Here is a 14,615-nt window from a genome sequence, read left to right on the forward strand (position 1 = left end):
TATTAATGTTGTTTTCCCTCTTTTTATCTCCTCTGACCTGATTGAATAAATCAAAACTTACGAGCTTTCTTGAAAGGAGGGCCAGAATACACATACAAACTTCTACATAACAGATAAATCAAGCATACATAATATGAATAACAGGAAAATGCGTATTTTTCAAGATACACTATGCAAAGACACATCTGTGTTTCAAGTTCATGTATTGGTCACTTTATATTGTGTGACTTGCAGTACAGCAATAGTACAACATGGTTTGAACAGACCATATAAACATTTGAAAACAACACTAAAACATTATATGGCAAGCAACTGTTCACTGCTTTGACTACATGACACTGTATACAGCTGTTGATATAATTGTCTCATAACTTATAAACGAACTAAGATGACTCCAGATAAATATCAAAACTATTTGAGAATGGACAAGTAACGTTTTAAACTTCTAATTCAAAATAAAAATAGTTTCTTCCAGAAATCTGCAAGGCACTATATTTTACCCTGATAAATAAATACATTATTTACAATTTTACATACTTACACAATTATAAACATTTAGACCATGAGAGGAGATTTAATACTATGCTCTAGAAATGAAATTACGTTAGGTTTGCTTCTGTATTTACACAAACAAGCAATATCCCGAACATTTATTCTCTAAATTCAATTCCTTTTTTGTAATTTACTGCATTACATATCTTCTTTTCAGTGTGTCTAAATTTCCCTCTGTATCCTGAGCAAGATTAATCCAGTCTCTACAATCATATCCCACATGCCTCAAATTCATTCTTATATTATCCTCCCATCTATGCCTCGGCATCCCTAAAGGTTTTTTTCCCTCCGGTCTTCTAACACTCTATATGCATTTCTGGATTTGCCCATATATGCTACATGCCCTGCCCATCTCAAAAGTCTGGATTTAATGTTCCTAATTATGTCAGGTGAAGAATACAATGCATCCATTCTCCTGTAACTTCATCCCTCTTAGCTCAAAATATTTTTCTAAGCACCTTATTCTCAAACACCCTTAACCTCTGTTCCTCTCTCAAAGTGAGAGTCCATAACCATACAGAACAACCGGTAATATAACTGTTTTATAAATTCTAACTTTCAGTTTTTTTGAGAGCAGACTGGATGACAAAAGCTTCTCAACCAAATAATATTCCTATACTTCCATGTTAATTTATTTCAGTTATACGTTTTTTGTTTATACGTTTTTTCATGCTTATACAATCGTATTTTAAATCCCGAGAAGTACATAACTTCATTTATACGTTCTAATTAAATTCTGCTCGAAATTAGGTTTGTCATTAAAATTTAAGAACGCGAAAATACCGTATTCAAAGTTCTCTGTTTCCGAATTGATTTAAAATTACAAACATGGAAGACGAGATTTATTGTCCTCCAAGAGGGACTGGGTGTGTGTCCTTCGGGTTGTATTGTTTCTGTGTTGTCTCTAGCAGCAGATATTTATGCTGTCCAATATAATATGTACACAATTTTTTATCCTAAAATCGAGAAAAAAAACTGGCGAATATAATACACACCTATACTAAAAACCACTCAAGATTAAAATTATATTATCAAAATGAGTTATAAAGGCAATTCCTTATCTCTAGCTATACATCACATTCATCCTCATTTGCAGTAGCAGAAGTGAAACTTCTGGTCAACATGTTTGGGTTGGTGTCAGAACACTGATTGACAATGACTAATGTAAAGCAACTCTTTCGTCAGTAATTACTGATAAATTCTTTTGGTTTATTTAAAGACACGCAATTGTTGAGAGTTGTATTCACAAAACCTCACAATAAAAAAAAATGTTATTAAGTCATTGTAGTACCGGTAATTAAAAATTTTCTCATTAGTGATTGTTATCAAAATGGACAAAAAGATTACAAATGAAAAGTGCACAAAAGATGAGAAAAAGCAAACTCGCAGTGGCTGTTTCTGTCAGTTGATTCCCACCATTTCTCATAACATAAATAGAGCGTTAATTTTTAATTTGTTCGAGTTTGAGTGTTTGACTGAGAATATAATATGCCCTAGTTTTCAGGACATTTTGTTAAACAAAAAAAAAAAAAAGTATATCGTGAATATAGGTACAATGTGTATTCATTGTTAAGATGTGGTCGTCTCTGAAATTCCTGGAAATTCGAAGCCGCCCATTTTTGTTTCCGCACGTACTAGCTTCAGTAAATCGGTTATGTACCAGTGGGAGAATCAATTCAGAGAGAAAAGACAAGTATGTGCAGAGATAAGAAATGGAACATTTTAAACAACAAAAATCCAGGTTCGAAGATTATGATCGCATTAGATACAATTATCCTAACACTCCTCCAAACGGCAAATATTTTGACTAGATTCAACCTGATATGACGAGAAGGTTGCTGGCTGATTTTTGAATTCCAATGAGTGAAGAAAGACAAAGTGTGTTTGTAAATGCCTTTTTTTTTTTTTTTTTTTGTAAAATAATCACATGTTATAAATGAAGTTTTACTGTATTTAGTTATGTATGGATATAGAGATCTAGAACAAAGAACAGAGTGAAGCATTCGTAGGCAAAGTTATGATAAATGCATTATCTTTAAACTAACTATGAATAGTTGATCTAGATTAATATAAAATTATTTGAGAATGGACAACGAATGTTTTCAACTTATTAGGATAATTAAGGCCCAGATGTTTATGACATGTCATACTTTTTTCTTTTATGTTTTTTCCATAGCAAATACAAGTTAAACATGATTTCATCCAATCTGATTAGAATTATGTAATTTTCATTGGCCATGTAATGTCATATTTTCGCTTTTTAAAGTTTTTTTAGTCATTTTTCATATTATGGTCAATATCTTCAATCATTTTTCATATTTTTTTTTCTCCCATGCTTTTGTATTTTTTTTTATTCCATTTATTTATTTGCTTACAGTTGTCTCAGAGATGGGTTTTGAACATCCCTGAATTGTTGCTTGTAATTTCTCAGCATTTTCTTTCTAAAAATACTTTCACAAAATATATATTTCTGTGAATTAGGAAAAAGAGAGATGCGTAAAAAGGGACAGATGCAAAGAAAGCAAATGGAGAAATTATGATGGCTGTCAGTTTTCGTGCCAAGGTCAACTGCTTCTGTAAATAACTTCAGCAGGTAGAAGAGTGTTCATGGGGGTGCCAAGGGGAAGGGGTGATTGGAAGGAACAGCCATCCCTCAGTTCAAGATTTTGAAAATGTGTCCAAAAATTTTGTTTTTAGGTCATATTATTAGTAATATTTTCACCTTTTTTTTAGATCATAAAGGCTTGCATAACATAAACATCCAGGCCTTTAAGGATAACATTCACACTCACTGCAGACAGTCTACATTCTTTCACTTTTTTCAAGTCCTTCAATAGGATATCCTGAGGTTGTTAATTTTCCATTGTATCTAATTCTGTCTTTCTTAATAATCTATGAACTTCCAAGTAGTTTTGCACAGATTCCTTCTCATCTCAGAATCTTTTATAGCCTTTGATGCTACAATCCACAGACAGGGATTATTGTATATTTTTATATCATAATGTGTGTGTGAGTGTATATAATTCTCAGGAGTCAACATCGAAGATATTCTCCTTTATGCTTCCCAATATTTAGAAATAAGATCTTCATGAAACTTCTGAGATTCACGGGATGCTAAACGTTTCATCTTCATTTCTTCCTTTTCAGCCATTAGGAGAAGTAATCAGGCCTATGAAGATGTTTGCTCAAAAAATCGTGACCAGAAACTAGTCTAAACACAGTCACAGCAGAGTTCCACGATAGATCAGGGATGAAGTTGTAGCTGTTTGATAAGTATTTCCATTTTGAACATTGATCTTTATTTGTTACTCTGTGCTGACAGTTGATGTTGATTTTCCTTTTGATGATTCTTTCAGTAAACTCATAAGAAACGTTTTGATTTGTTTCAATTTTGAATTTGGATCCTTTCTTTGTTAATATGTCATCCTTATTATTATCATCATATATTCCACTGAAATACACTGCAGTACTAAATTTGTTTTTAAATTCTGAATTTGTTTATTCAATCTGTAAATTTATTTAATTTCGCCCATCCTAGAACATACAGTTGAACTTATGGTTTATATTGCTACTTTCGAGTCTGACAATATAACTATATTTTTGCATTTGTGCATATTTTAAGGACTGAGTGAATGATCTCAATTCCTCTATCATAATTTGTAAATAAATTTCCCAACACTTCTGTAGAAATAAAACAATTGGCAGGTTGTAGCAGCCCCAGCTCTTTTTTCATGACTGAAAACAGAGCCATCAATATAAATGTTGGTTAGTTGCTAATGCTAAGAATGTAGGATTTCTTCAATCTTTCGTCTTATATCCCAGTATCATTTAACTAGTTGCAAGTATAGATTCAGTATTGATTTTAGGAATAGCTATACACAAGAGCGTATAGTATTTGTTCATTACCAAATTAGGTTCATCACACAGTACACATTGTGGAGAAGAGATGTTCATTTATGCAGATATGCTATTAGGCAGTCATGACTAGGCTGTGGAAATTCATGCAATTGCATGTTTTTATAGATTTGGCATATTGAAATATTACAAGTGGATCTTTGCCGATCATGATTTTTACGTTCGAATGAAGGCAATTTTATTTTGCATAAATGCATATTTCGAGGGTTTTCCCTTCAAAATGCATTGACATTTTTATTTTGCATATACAGTAAAACCTCTCCTTACGGACACTCCTCATATACAGACAGATTTTAATGTCCCAACTGAAATAATATAGAAATAATGATAAATTTAACTCTCGTTTATGGACACTCTCAGACACGGACAGTTGTTTTACAGTCCTAAAGCTTGCTTTACCTCCTGACTGCGGACAGAACTTGGATTTCAATACCTAATGTGTTACAAAAATGGAAAATTTAGTACAGAAATTCCTTAACATTAAAGAAGACAATAAGGATCTCGTAGGTTACCACTAACCCAGTCGGCTACCCCTTGTTAGCTGGAAGTGGGTGGATAAACAAAGTCATAAAATTTAACCCATCTGATGGGTCCAAGTTTTGCACAATCATGAAATTGTATTCGACATATGATAAAGTTAGTAGAATTAGGTACTCTCTTCACTTCAATCAGTTTTTCTTTTTCGAGAGATATGGCACCTGAATGTAAAGGTTAAATTGAAAACTGTAAATTACAGTACTGCATAACTGTAGACCTAGAATAAAATTGCAAGGCACAGTATTTTATTTTCCTTTTTCGGTCTTACCTACTGTAGTTCAATGTTGCAAAGAATTTACTGTAGTATAATGTATTTAGAATTAAACTAAAGTAATACATTTCATTTAAAATGTGAAGGGATAGATAATGCATATTATAAATTTACTGTTAGATTGGAGAGCCTCCCTCCCAATAAAGGACACATCCCAGATGTGGACAGATTCTTACGTCCCAGCTATGTCCATAAATGAGAGATTTCACTGCATTAACATCTTTCCTTATTTTCTCCGACATATTATCTAATTTCAAAATTTCTCTCTGATGAAAACAAGAATTATTTCCAAGAAATATAAAAAAAATTTGTGAGAAATTAAGTTAATATAATTATTTAATTCTGTTAAGGAATAAAATTGCTGTGACGACAATGGATACCTCTTCCTAAGACACCTATGACAATAAAGTCAATTATTGCTATAGTCATGAAATTGCTGTGATAACAATGCTGCTAGGGCGCTCTGATTTCATAGAAACAAAACTGGATGTACGGTATTTAAACACCTGCGACAATGAAGTTACGTGAAGTGTAAATTTTAGTTATAAGTTTTACTGCACAACCAAACTTACAAGCATGCATCAGTCATGTCATGTCGAGAGATAGTTCTGGGCATTTAAACTAATTTTGACAGATAAGAGAAGTTTCACAATACAGAACTTGGAGAATCATTGGTTGTTTATTGCCATAATAATTATGTGAATGGTAAAGCAAGTTAAAAAAAAAAAAGCTGGAAAGTTAGAAAGTTAAAAATGTACCAATTCAAATATCTATGTAAAATTAATAAATGCATTTATAGAAAAAATAGATTCAATAATCATTATGATGGCTTGATGATTATTATTTCTTTAAATTATTATTTTCATTTATATATTATTAAACCAAATAAACCTCTAAGGTGTATTTTTTTACTGCATATATTTCAATTTTTAGCGCATATTTCAACAGTTTTTACTATATTTAGGCCTTCATATGTATGCTATTATCTTTCCTGTACTTGTTCGTTCCCTACATTTCTCTTTTGTGTGTTTGTTATGCTTTGTCCAATGAGGCAGTCCGTTATTGGGGAAACTGAAAGAGTGTCTTTCTAATATATATATGCATGCATATTTTCAGGTTTTTTAGTACATGAAGTTCCGTGGTCTAGTCATGACCCATATAAATTCTAAAGAAGGAGAATGCTGAGGCTCGTGGAGAGTTAAGTATTAAGTGTAAATGTGAATCTAGTTACTTTGCAGGTATTGTCTGTAGAGAGTTGAAAGGGTAATTGCCTGATTCTTCGGCATATCAAAATTTCCTTCATGCATTAGGCTACTATAGGCTCTTGTTGGACAACAGCCTCATAATAATTTTCGCATCTTGAATTAATCTTATCGGACAGTCTGTACAACTAACATACATCGAAATAGTCCTTACATATGACAGTTTTTGTTTGAACAGTTAGCTGTTCAAAATGTTGTACTGTCATTATACTGAAAATCACACAGTGTAAAGTGACATTATGACAAAGTAAAGATAATCCTGATCAGAACTATTTGCTCCATCACATCCACAATACAGTTATCTGCCACTTTTGCTGATCATGTTCTATGAGAGGAACATGAACTCAGCTTGCATGTTCTACTAAAATGTACACAAAGATGAACGAGACAGAGGTTCAAAGACCAGCATCATTACTGAAGGCCGGAAAGCAATAACGTACTTATTTAAAATCCATTCCAAGTGTATTTGTCTATCAATCTATTTTTCCTACATATTTGTCTTGACAATCATGATTATATTTCAGAAATACTAGAATTCTATTTCATCACATGCTCACGAGAACTCTAGTAGGAAGTGTCACTTAGTGTCATCTTAGAAAACTTCAGAAAATAGAGACAGTGCATGTTCAAGTCATTAAACAACTGCAAATGGAATTTCATGCCAAAATACATTAAATAGCATAAATAAGAAGTTTATTAGGAAAACAACAAAGCACTTTTAAACAGATATCAGAAGCTCGTAGCTTAATTGCATGCTGTCCTTGTAATTACTTCAGAAGCTCTACTATAACAATAATATTACACCCGAAAATATTGCACTGATTAAAATATAATGATATGTGTAAGGAAGAATAAGCATTACAATGCTAAACAAGTATGGAATTTTCTCTTTATGATTAATACATTAGAAAGCAAATAATTAGCACAAAAAGAACTCTATAATTGGATAAGAGACAATGTAGTTTTCCAGCCCTGAACTTCTCAGACTATCTAATTCAACATAAGCTATATGCAGTTTTTATAACAGTTTATTTTACACGCCAGTTATAATGTACACAAAAAAGTCTATGTACATTTATACAGTACACATACTTAAGTTATGTTTTCCATTTCTGAGTTTTGTATAAAAATATAGGCATGTTTGATAATTTTTTTTAGTTCGTTACTTAACGACGCTGTATCAACTGCTGTATTTAGCATCGATGGGATTGGAGATAGCGAGATGATATTTGGCGAGATGAGGCCGAGGATTCGCAATAGATTACCTAACATTCGTCTTACAGTTGGGGAAAACCTCGTAAAAAACTCAATCAGGTAATCAGTCCAAACGGGAATCGAATCTACATCCGAGCGCAACTCCGGATTGGAAGGCAAGCGCCTCACCCGACTGAGCTAAGTTGATGGCTTTGATGATCATAAACACAAGGCAAAAGTCATGAAAAAATTGAATTATTTGAATTTAATACTTTCTTTAAACAAATTCACATATTACAAGTCTTGTATCTTAATGGAAGGTCCGTGAAGTGCCAGCTATATTGTATTTGACTGTATGTCACAAATGAGTTAAATGCTAGCACATCAGTTTTCTCATTACAATCACTGGCACAGAACCTAATTATGATAGTAAGATACAACAGTACAATAAAAAAAAAGCAACTTACTACTTAGGTGTTTAAGAGGAATATGGATGAAACTGCACATAGTTTTGACAATTTAGGTGTGTTCACAATCTGATACTAATAAAAATTTGTTTCTGGAATCAAATGCTATCTTCCACAAATGTGGCATCAGTGGTATCTACTATGGTACAATGTTTCATTCAACTTCGTTAATGATAGCAATAGTTCTAGGCTCAGTAAAAACTTTAATAAACTATTTTCGTTATTTGACAGATGTCTGATTGCCTATAAAATAACAATTACATTATGAAAAAGTCAATAGTGTATTATTTTCTGTAGGTTTTATTTTCCTGCTATTTATACTTCTACTTGTAAGGAAACGACATCAATAATCGTTTTGACATTTTTACCAAATATTTCATAATTATACAAAGGTTTAACAGTTTTTTTCTCACTATAACTTCCACAGTTGCTGGTATTTCAATAACCCACAGTCAAATCAACTTTGAGAATTCTAAGTTTAACAGTATAATGGTATTGCGTTTTACCCACCTTAGAAGTTCAAAGGCTGCCATGATGAAACACTTGAAGGCATGGATTTTTCATGTACAGCAGTGGAAGGATGTTGCAAAGCATGACTTCTGTAGGTACCAAATTTCGTAATATTCACCTAACAGATTTTAAACTATTTGCTAAAAGGATTTTTTTAACGAGAAAATATTCTGATATAATTGACCATATTAATAGTTGCATCTTTGTGAAGTATCAAGTTTCCTCCAAAGTATAGAACAGTTTTATACGTGAAGGCAGAGAAACCCAGAATGAAAGATGTACATAATTTAATGTGAACACACCTACAGATGTCACATGTTTAAATAAATATTTGAATGATCTGACACTGCTACTAACGTTGTACAATTTTAAGTTCTCTCCACATTCCAAGAGAGTAAAAGTGAAAACTTGATTCAGTTGACGGATCAGTATCTGCATTTCATTAGCACTACAATTATTAGTCATTTCACAATACTGAGCACCTATATATATAGTTACTAGTTCGAATTCTGATTACATAGTAAATTTACTCATATGAAATTAAATTAAATTTCAGCAAACAAACAGCCGAAAATTCAAATTTAAGTATAAAATTTTTACTTACATTCGAAATATTTACAAGTAAAATGCAATAAAAATTTCTGCCTAATAAAAGCATTTACTTATACATATTGTATGTGGTATCATTATAACTGGCTCTGTTTGTAAAACAAACTATAAGGTAGAAATAAATGAAATGGAATAAGCAGTGAATTTTTCAAATTGGATATAAATATCCATGGGATCGTAGATTGTAAACTCGGGATATTTTATATTAAGACAATGATCCCAATTTATCAATAGAAATATAAGAATTATTTCTTTCAGCTTACAAGGACTTCCATATTCGTACTTCCATTCATCGCCACTGTCGTCCAGGTGGTCTGATTCTGGAACAACAACAAACACAGCCACCTAAAGTTGCTGACAAATTACTCCTTTTCACAAGTGAACTCGCAGTTTAAAGGAAATTTTGCGTATCTTGCTTTTGAAGTATCATTTTTACAAACTCATAAGACGAATTTCTCTGTTTAAACAGTGTTTTACTGCAAACATGCTGACATGCATATCTGACATTTCGTACGAGCTTTGAGACTCTTCTGTGGTCAATGAAAACAGAAACGAACAAAATTTTAAAATATATTTCAGTCTTAAAAGGAGCTTAGAGGCAGGAGTGCATTTTTCAATATCAAGATTTTTTTTTTTTTTTAATTATCATTTATGCACTGGATTACTTATTTTAAGTGAGAAGGTTGTGTAATATTTGTCTTTCACATGGGTGATTTACCATGATATTATCAAAGCAACGAAATTTTGTGTATACAATGTTTAACAATCTAATATAAAATTACAAGTCTATCATTTGTAGCTTAAGATGTAAAGCAGTGATTGTACGAATTTGAGAAACGGAGAAAAATCAACTTCTTAATAATAATAATAATAATAATAATAATAATAATAATAATAATGATAATACTAATAATAGTAATAATAATAATAATAATAATAATAATAATAATAATAATATTGCCATAATAATTATCTTTTAGGCCTACCATTTTACGGCTTTTGGCCTATTAGTCTCAATCACTCATTCATTCAGTCACCCCAAACTTCTCTTCTCTTAGGTTTGTAGTGCAGAAGCTATTTGGGTTTCTAGCATTATCCATCCTCTGTACGTGCTGTATTCATTTCAATCTGTAGTTTAAAAAAAAAATTTGGCTAGATATGTAATTTTTCCAATATTCTCAGTGAATATCCAGCGTTCTTCCTCATATACCATACCTTTGCTGGTCTGAATTTTTTGTAGTCTAAATTTCATTTCCATATGCTAGTAATGGTTCTACCAAAATTTTATAAATACTGAGCTCAGCATGATTTTGCACTATAGATAATCTAAAAATTGAATTTGTTGTTGTGGTAGATCAACTGTCGGACAGAAAAAAAACACACACACACACACACAAACAAACACACAAACACAAAAACACACACACGCACACACCCCACTCACCCATACACAAAGTTTCAGGTTTTCACTTCAATATATATTTTGGAAGTAATTTTCCTTCCATCTGCTGAATGTAGCCGTATCATTTTAACTGCTGTGTTTTGATGTAATCTAAAATTGCACCTCGAAATGATATCTTTTCTCATATAATTGATTTCATTATTTTGTTTTTTTTCTTGAAATGCTTGGTACTCTTCTTAGAAAGTCCATTTCAGTTGCCTGAATGTATTGCATTGTTGTAACTTCAATTGTTAGACTCTATAGCTTGTTACAATCTCCTGGTTGAGTTTGCAACTCAATGTTTCATTGGACGACTAGAGATTTCTTCCCATCTGGATAGTGAAACATGACTTTTGGGATACTACAGAAGCATAAATGAGAAAAGTCTTTCAGTTGAAGGAGGTAATATAGAAAAATAATGTTACTTTTACATCTGATTGAGGTTCTGGCTGATATGTACGTATATTATCAGGCAGGAATCCCACTGGTGATATGTGTCAGAGGAAGAACAATTGTTTGTATGCATTTTAAGTCTGATTAATGGGATATGTTATTAGTTAGCAATGTATGCAATGGAGGATGAAAGGAACTGGCCAACCTATCCCATTATCTCCTGGCTTAGTTGCCTTATGAGTTATATCTTATTGGTGTCACTTATGGAGTTCCAACATGTCTTCAGACAGTTGACTAAACAATAATGTTATTTTATATGTAAGGGACAATAAATACTGTACACCTTTTGCAATTACGAATTAGTAAATGCAAATTTACTGATCAAGCTCTATTCTGAATTAGACAAGAGATTCTTCTATATTGTTACATTACACATTATTTTTACTGGTACAGAAATGGATAAAACTTTATATTTTACATAATTTCAACATAAAATTGAAATCAATCATTCATAAGAATGTTGGAACATTTTTGGTCTTATGGGCTAACAGATCAAGCCAATCATACTCAGAAAGAATAGTAGTTGACAGTTGCAACATTATTAATCTCCAGACTCTACCATGCTTGAAATATAAGAAAACTGAATGTGAAAACATACGGTTCGCGCATTTTATAAACTGTATTCGGCTAAGTAGTTGGTCAGAAATGAAGCCCCTTCATTCCGCCATGTAATATGTCAAATATGCACTTCACTGTAAGGCAGTGACAATGAGGTCATGATGGAAAGTTGGTGAATAAGTAGAACTCTGAGGAAACAATTTTTATTCACAATACTGTATATTTCTGTTCGCAATTTCTGGAATTTGACTCAGTACAGACAACATAGTGAAGCAGTGTCAAAGCCTAAAGCAAGCTTTCAAATTCTACTCATCAAATTCTACTCAATCATATATACTTAGTACAAGTAACCATATCTACGTTATATGACACAATGCAAGTGGAAGCCTTATTGAAGTACAATCAAAAGAATTTGTGACTAAGCATTTCTATTTGAAAATGAAATCGATTACATTTATACACAGAAAAACGCTTATGAATCAGTGTAAACCAAATGAGAACGATTATTGTTATATGCTAGTGTATTAAGTAGTAATTAAATTAGACGTAAAGACGTTAAAACGACGAGAGATTCATACAGTATATTAAAGAAAGTTACACTTCCGAAACAAACTATCTCTGACAATAATTCAATTATATTTTAAAAAATCAACAGTAAGGAAATCCTAATATTTCATTAACTTTGTGCTCTTAATTACGAAACAAAAGCAAAGACAACCACGTACAACAAAAGACAACATGTTAACCATAAATGGCTAACCATGTAGAACAAAAGACAACATGTTAACCATTAATGGCCAACTACAAAATAACTAGAATAAATTATTAATGCAGTCTGCTTTTCTTTGGAGAGTCTGGGGTAAATTTACTTGTTAGTAACTTGAATTCAACCATAACTCCCGAGAAAATTGTAGCAAACGAGAAATGTTTCCACATTGGAAATGAAATTAACTAACTTAATTGGGGTTTTCTTTCCAAATTATCCTTAAATGTACTGAATTTTGTAGGCCTAAAATGCCAAGAAGCATGATAACTGATTTCATTTATAAATGTATAGGTAAAGTAAATGTATGTAATTTTTAATTGGTTATTTTACGATGCTTCATCAACTCCTAGGTTATCTAGCATCTGAATGAGATGGTGATATTGCCAGCGAAATGAGTCTAAGGTCCAGCACTGAAAGTTTTTTAATTGGTTATTTTACGACGCTTTTTCAATTGCTATGGTTATCTAGTGTCTGAATAAGATGAAGATAATAATTCCAGCGAAATGAGTCTGGGGTCCAATACCGAAAGTTATCCAGCATTTGCTTCTATTGAGTTGAGGAAAAATTCTGCAAAAAACCTCAACCAGGTAACTTGTTCCAACCAGGACTTGAACTTGGGCCCACTCGTTTCATGGTCAAGCATGCTAACTGTTACTCCACAGCAGTGGATCGCCGAAAATCACCCAGAATTTGCTCTTAATAGGTTGAGGGAAAACCCCGAAAAAAAATCTCAACCAGGTAACTTGTCCAAATCAGGATTTGAACCCGGGCCTGCTTTTTTCACAGTTAGGTATGCTGTTATTTCACAGTAGTGAACTGTATATAATTAATAATGTACAAATTCTCACAAAACAGCTGTATATATGTATATTATATTAACAAAGAAAACAGAGAGAGCACTAATAATTTTTTAAAATAAAATAGTGAGAAAGTTTTTTAGCCCCATTCAAGACAATGGACAGTGGAGAAATAGGAAGAATATGGAAATAAGAAGTTTGTACCAGGAACCAGATGTTGTAGCAATACCGTAGTTAAAGAGTAGAAGACTGTGCTGGTTAGGACATATAATAAGAAGACAAGAACAATCTCTGATAAAAGTTACTTGGAAAGAACTATCATACGGAAGGAGACCTTTGGGAAGACCCAGATTTCGCTGGAATGACTACGTGTAAAGGGATCTGAAACAAATAGGAGGAAATACGACCATGGTGAAAGACAGAGAAGCTTGAAGAAAAACTGTGATTGAGACCAAAAACCTTCTGAGGTTTGATGCATCACAGTAATTGATCAATTGAATACTACCGTATTTACCAGCGTAATGGACGCACCCCAATTTTTCTCACGTTAAAATTAAAAAAAAAAAAAAAAAATTCCTCATGTAATAGATGCATCTCATTTTAAACAAAGATCGTTTTAATAATATCAAAAATCGTAAGATTCGATGCACTGCTAATGTTTATATTCAAGTTTTTAAACAACAATGGATGGTACCACTACAATCGTGATTGGTTCTTTTTTTTACACGCGCAAAATATAGGTACTCTCCAATTAATAACACAGTATTTTTAGGACATCTGCAGTAATCAGTTGTGTTGATAAAATTGTGTTTCGGCAATGAATAAGAACCAACCGAAATATTCAAGTTATACTGCGAGTTTTAAGCTGAAAATTACCAAATTCGCAGAAGAACATGATAACAGAGCTGCTGGTTGAGAATTTACCATGTTGGAGATAATATGCATAAGTGTCAGAAACATAAAAGAACCACTATTAAAAACCCGTAACAAATCAAGAAAATCATTTCGTAGTCCAAAGTGTGGAAAGTATCCAGAATTGTCAATTTAAATAACTTTGAAATGAACAACAAACTTTTGAATTTCCCTTGGTCACCAATTATCACTTTTTCAACATTAGTCAACAGTAGTAAAAAATGCTAATTAAACAACATTACTGTTTTTATTTTTTACACAATGTGACCAGATAGAAAAAGCACAGGTGAAAAAAAACACACGCACGCACACAAACAAACACACACACACACACACACATACAGAGAGAGAGAGAGAGCATAAATCAGTGA

General features: G+C 32.3%; 1 protein-coding gene across 4 annotated transcripts in view; it reads right to left on the reverse strand.

The window, feature by feature from the left end:
* LOC138697183 (cyclin-dependent kinase 11B-like) overlaps nt 1-14,615 on the reverse strand; it is a 110,832-nt gene that overhangs the window by 67,535 nt on the left and 28,682 nt on the right. For 3 of the 4 annotated variants that reach the window (XM_069822753.1, XM_069822761.1, XM_069822764.1), the window contains exon 6: nt 9,581-9,637. The exons of the other annotated variant lie outside the window; for it this stretch is intronic. In XM_069822753.1, coding sequence (XP_069678854.1) covers nt 9,581-9,637 — 57 coding nt within the window. The remainder of the gene's footprint in view (nt 1-9,580; nt 9,638-14,615) is intronic. 4 annotated transcript variants of the gene reach the window in all.

Source organism: Periplaneta americana, chromosome 1 (genome assembly GCF_040183065.1).
Source record: "Periplaneta americana isolate PAMFEO1 chromosome 1, P.americana_PAMFEO1_priV1, whole genome shotgun sequence".
Taxonomy (NCBI): domain Eukaryota; kingdom Metazoa; phylum Arthropoda; class Insecta; order Blattodea; family Blattidae; genus Periplaneta; species Periplaneta americana.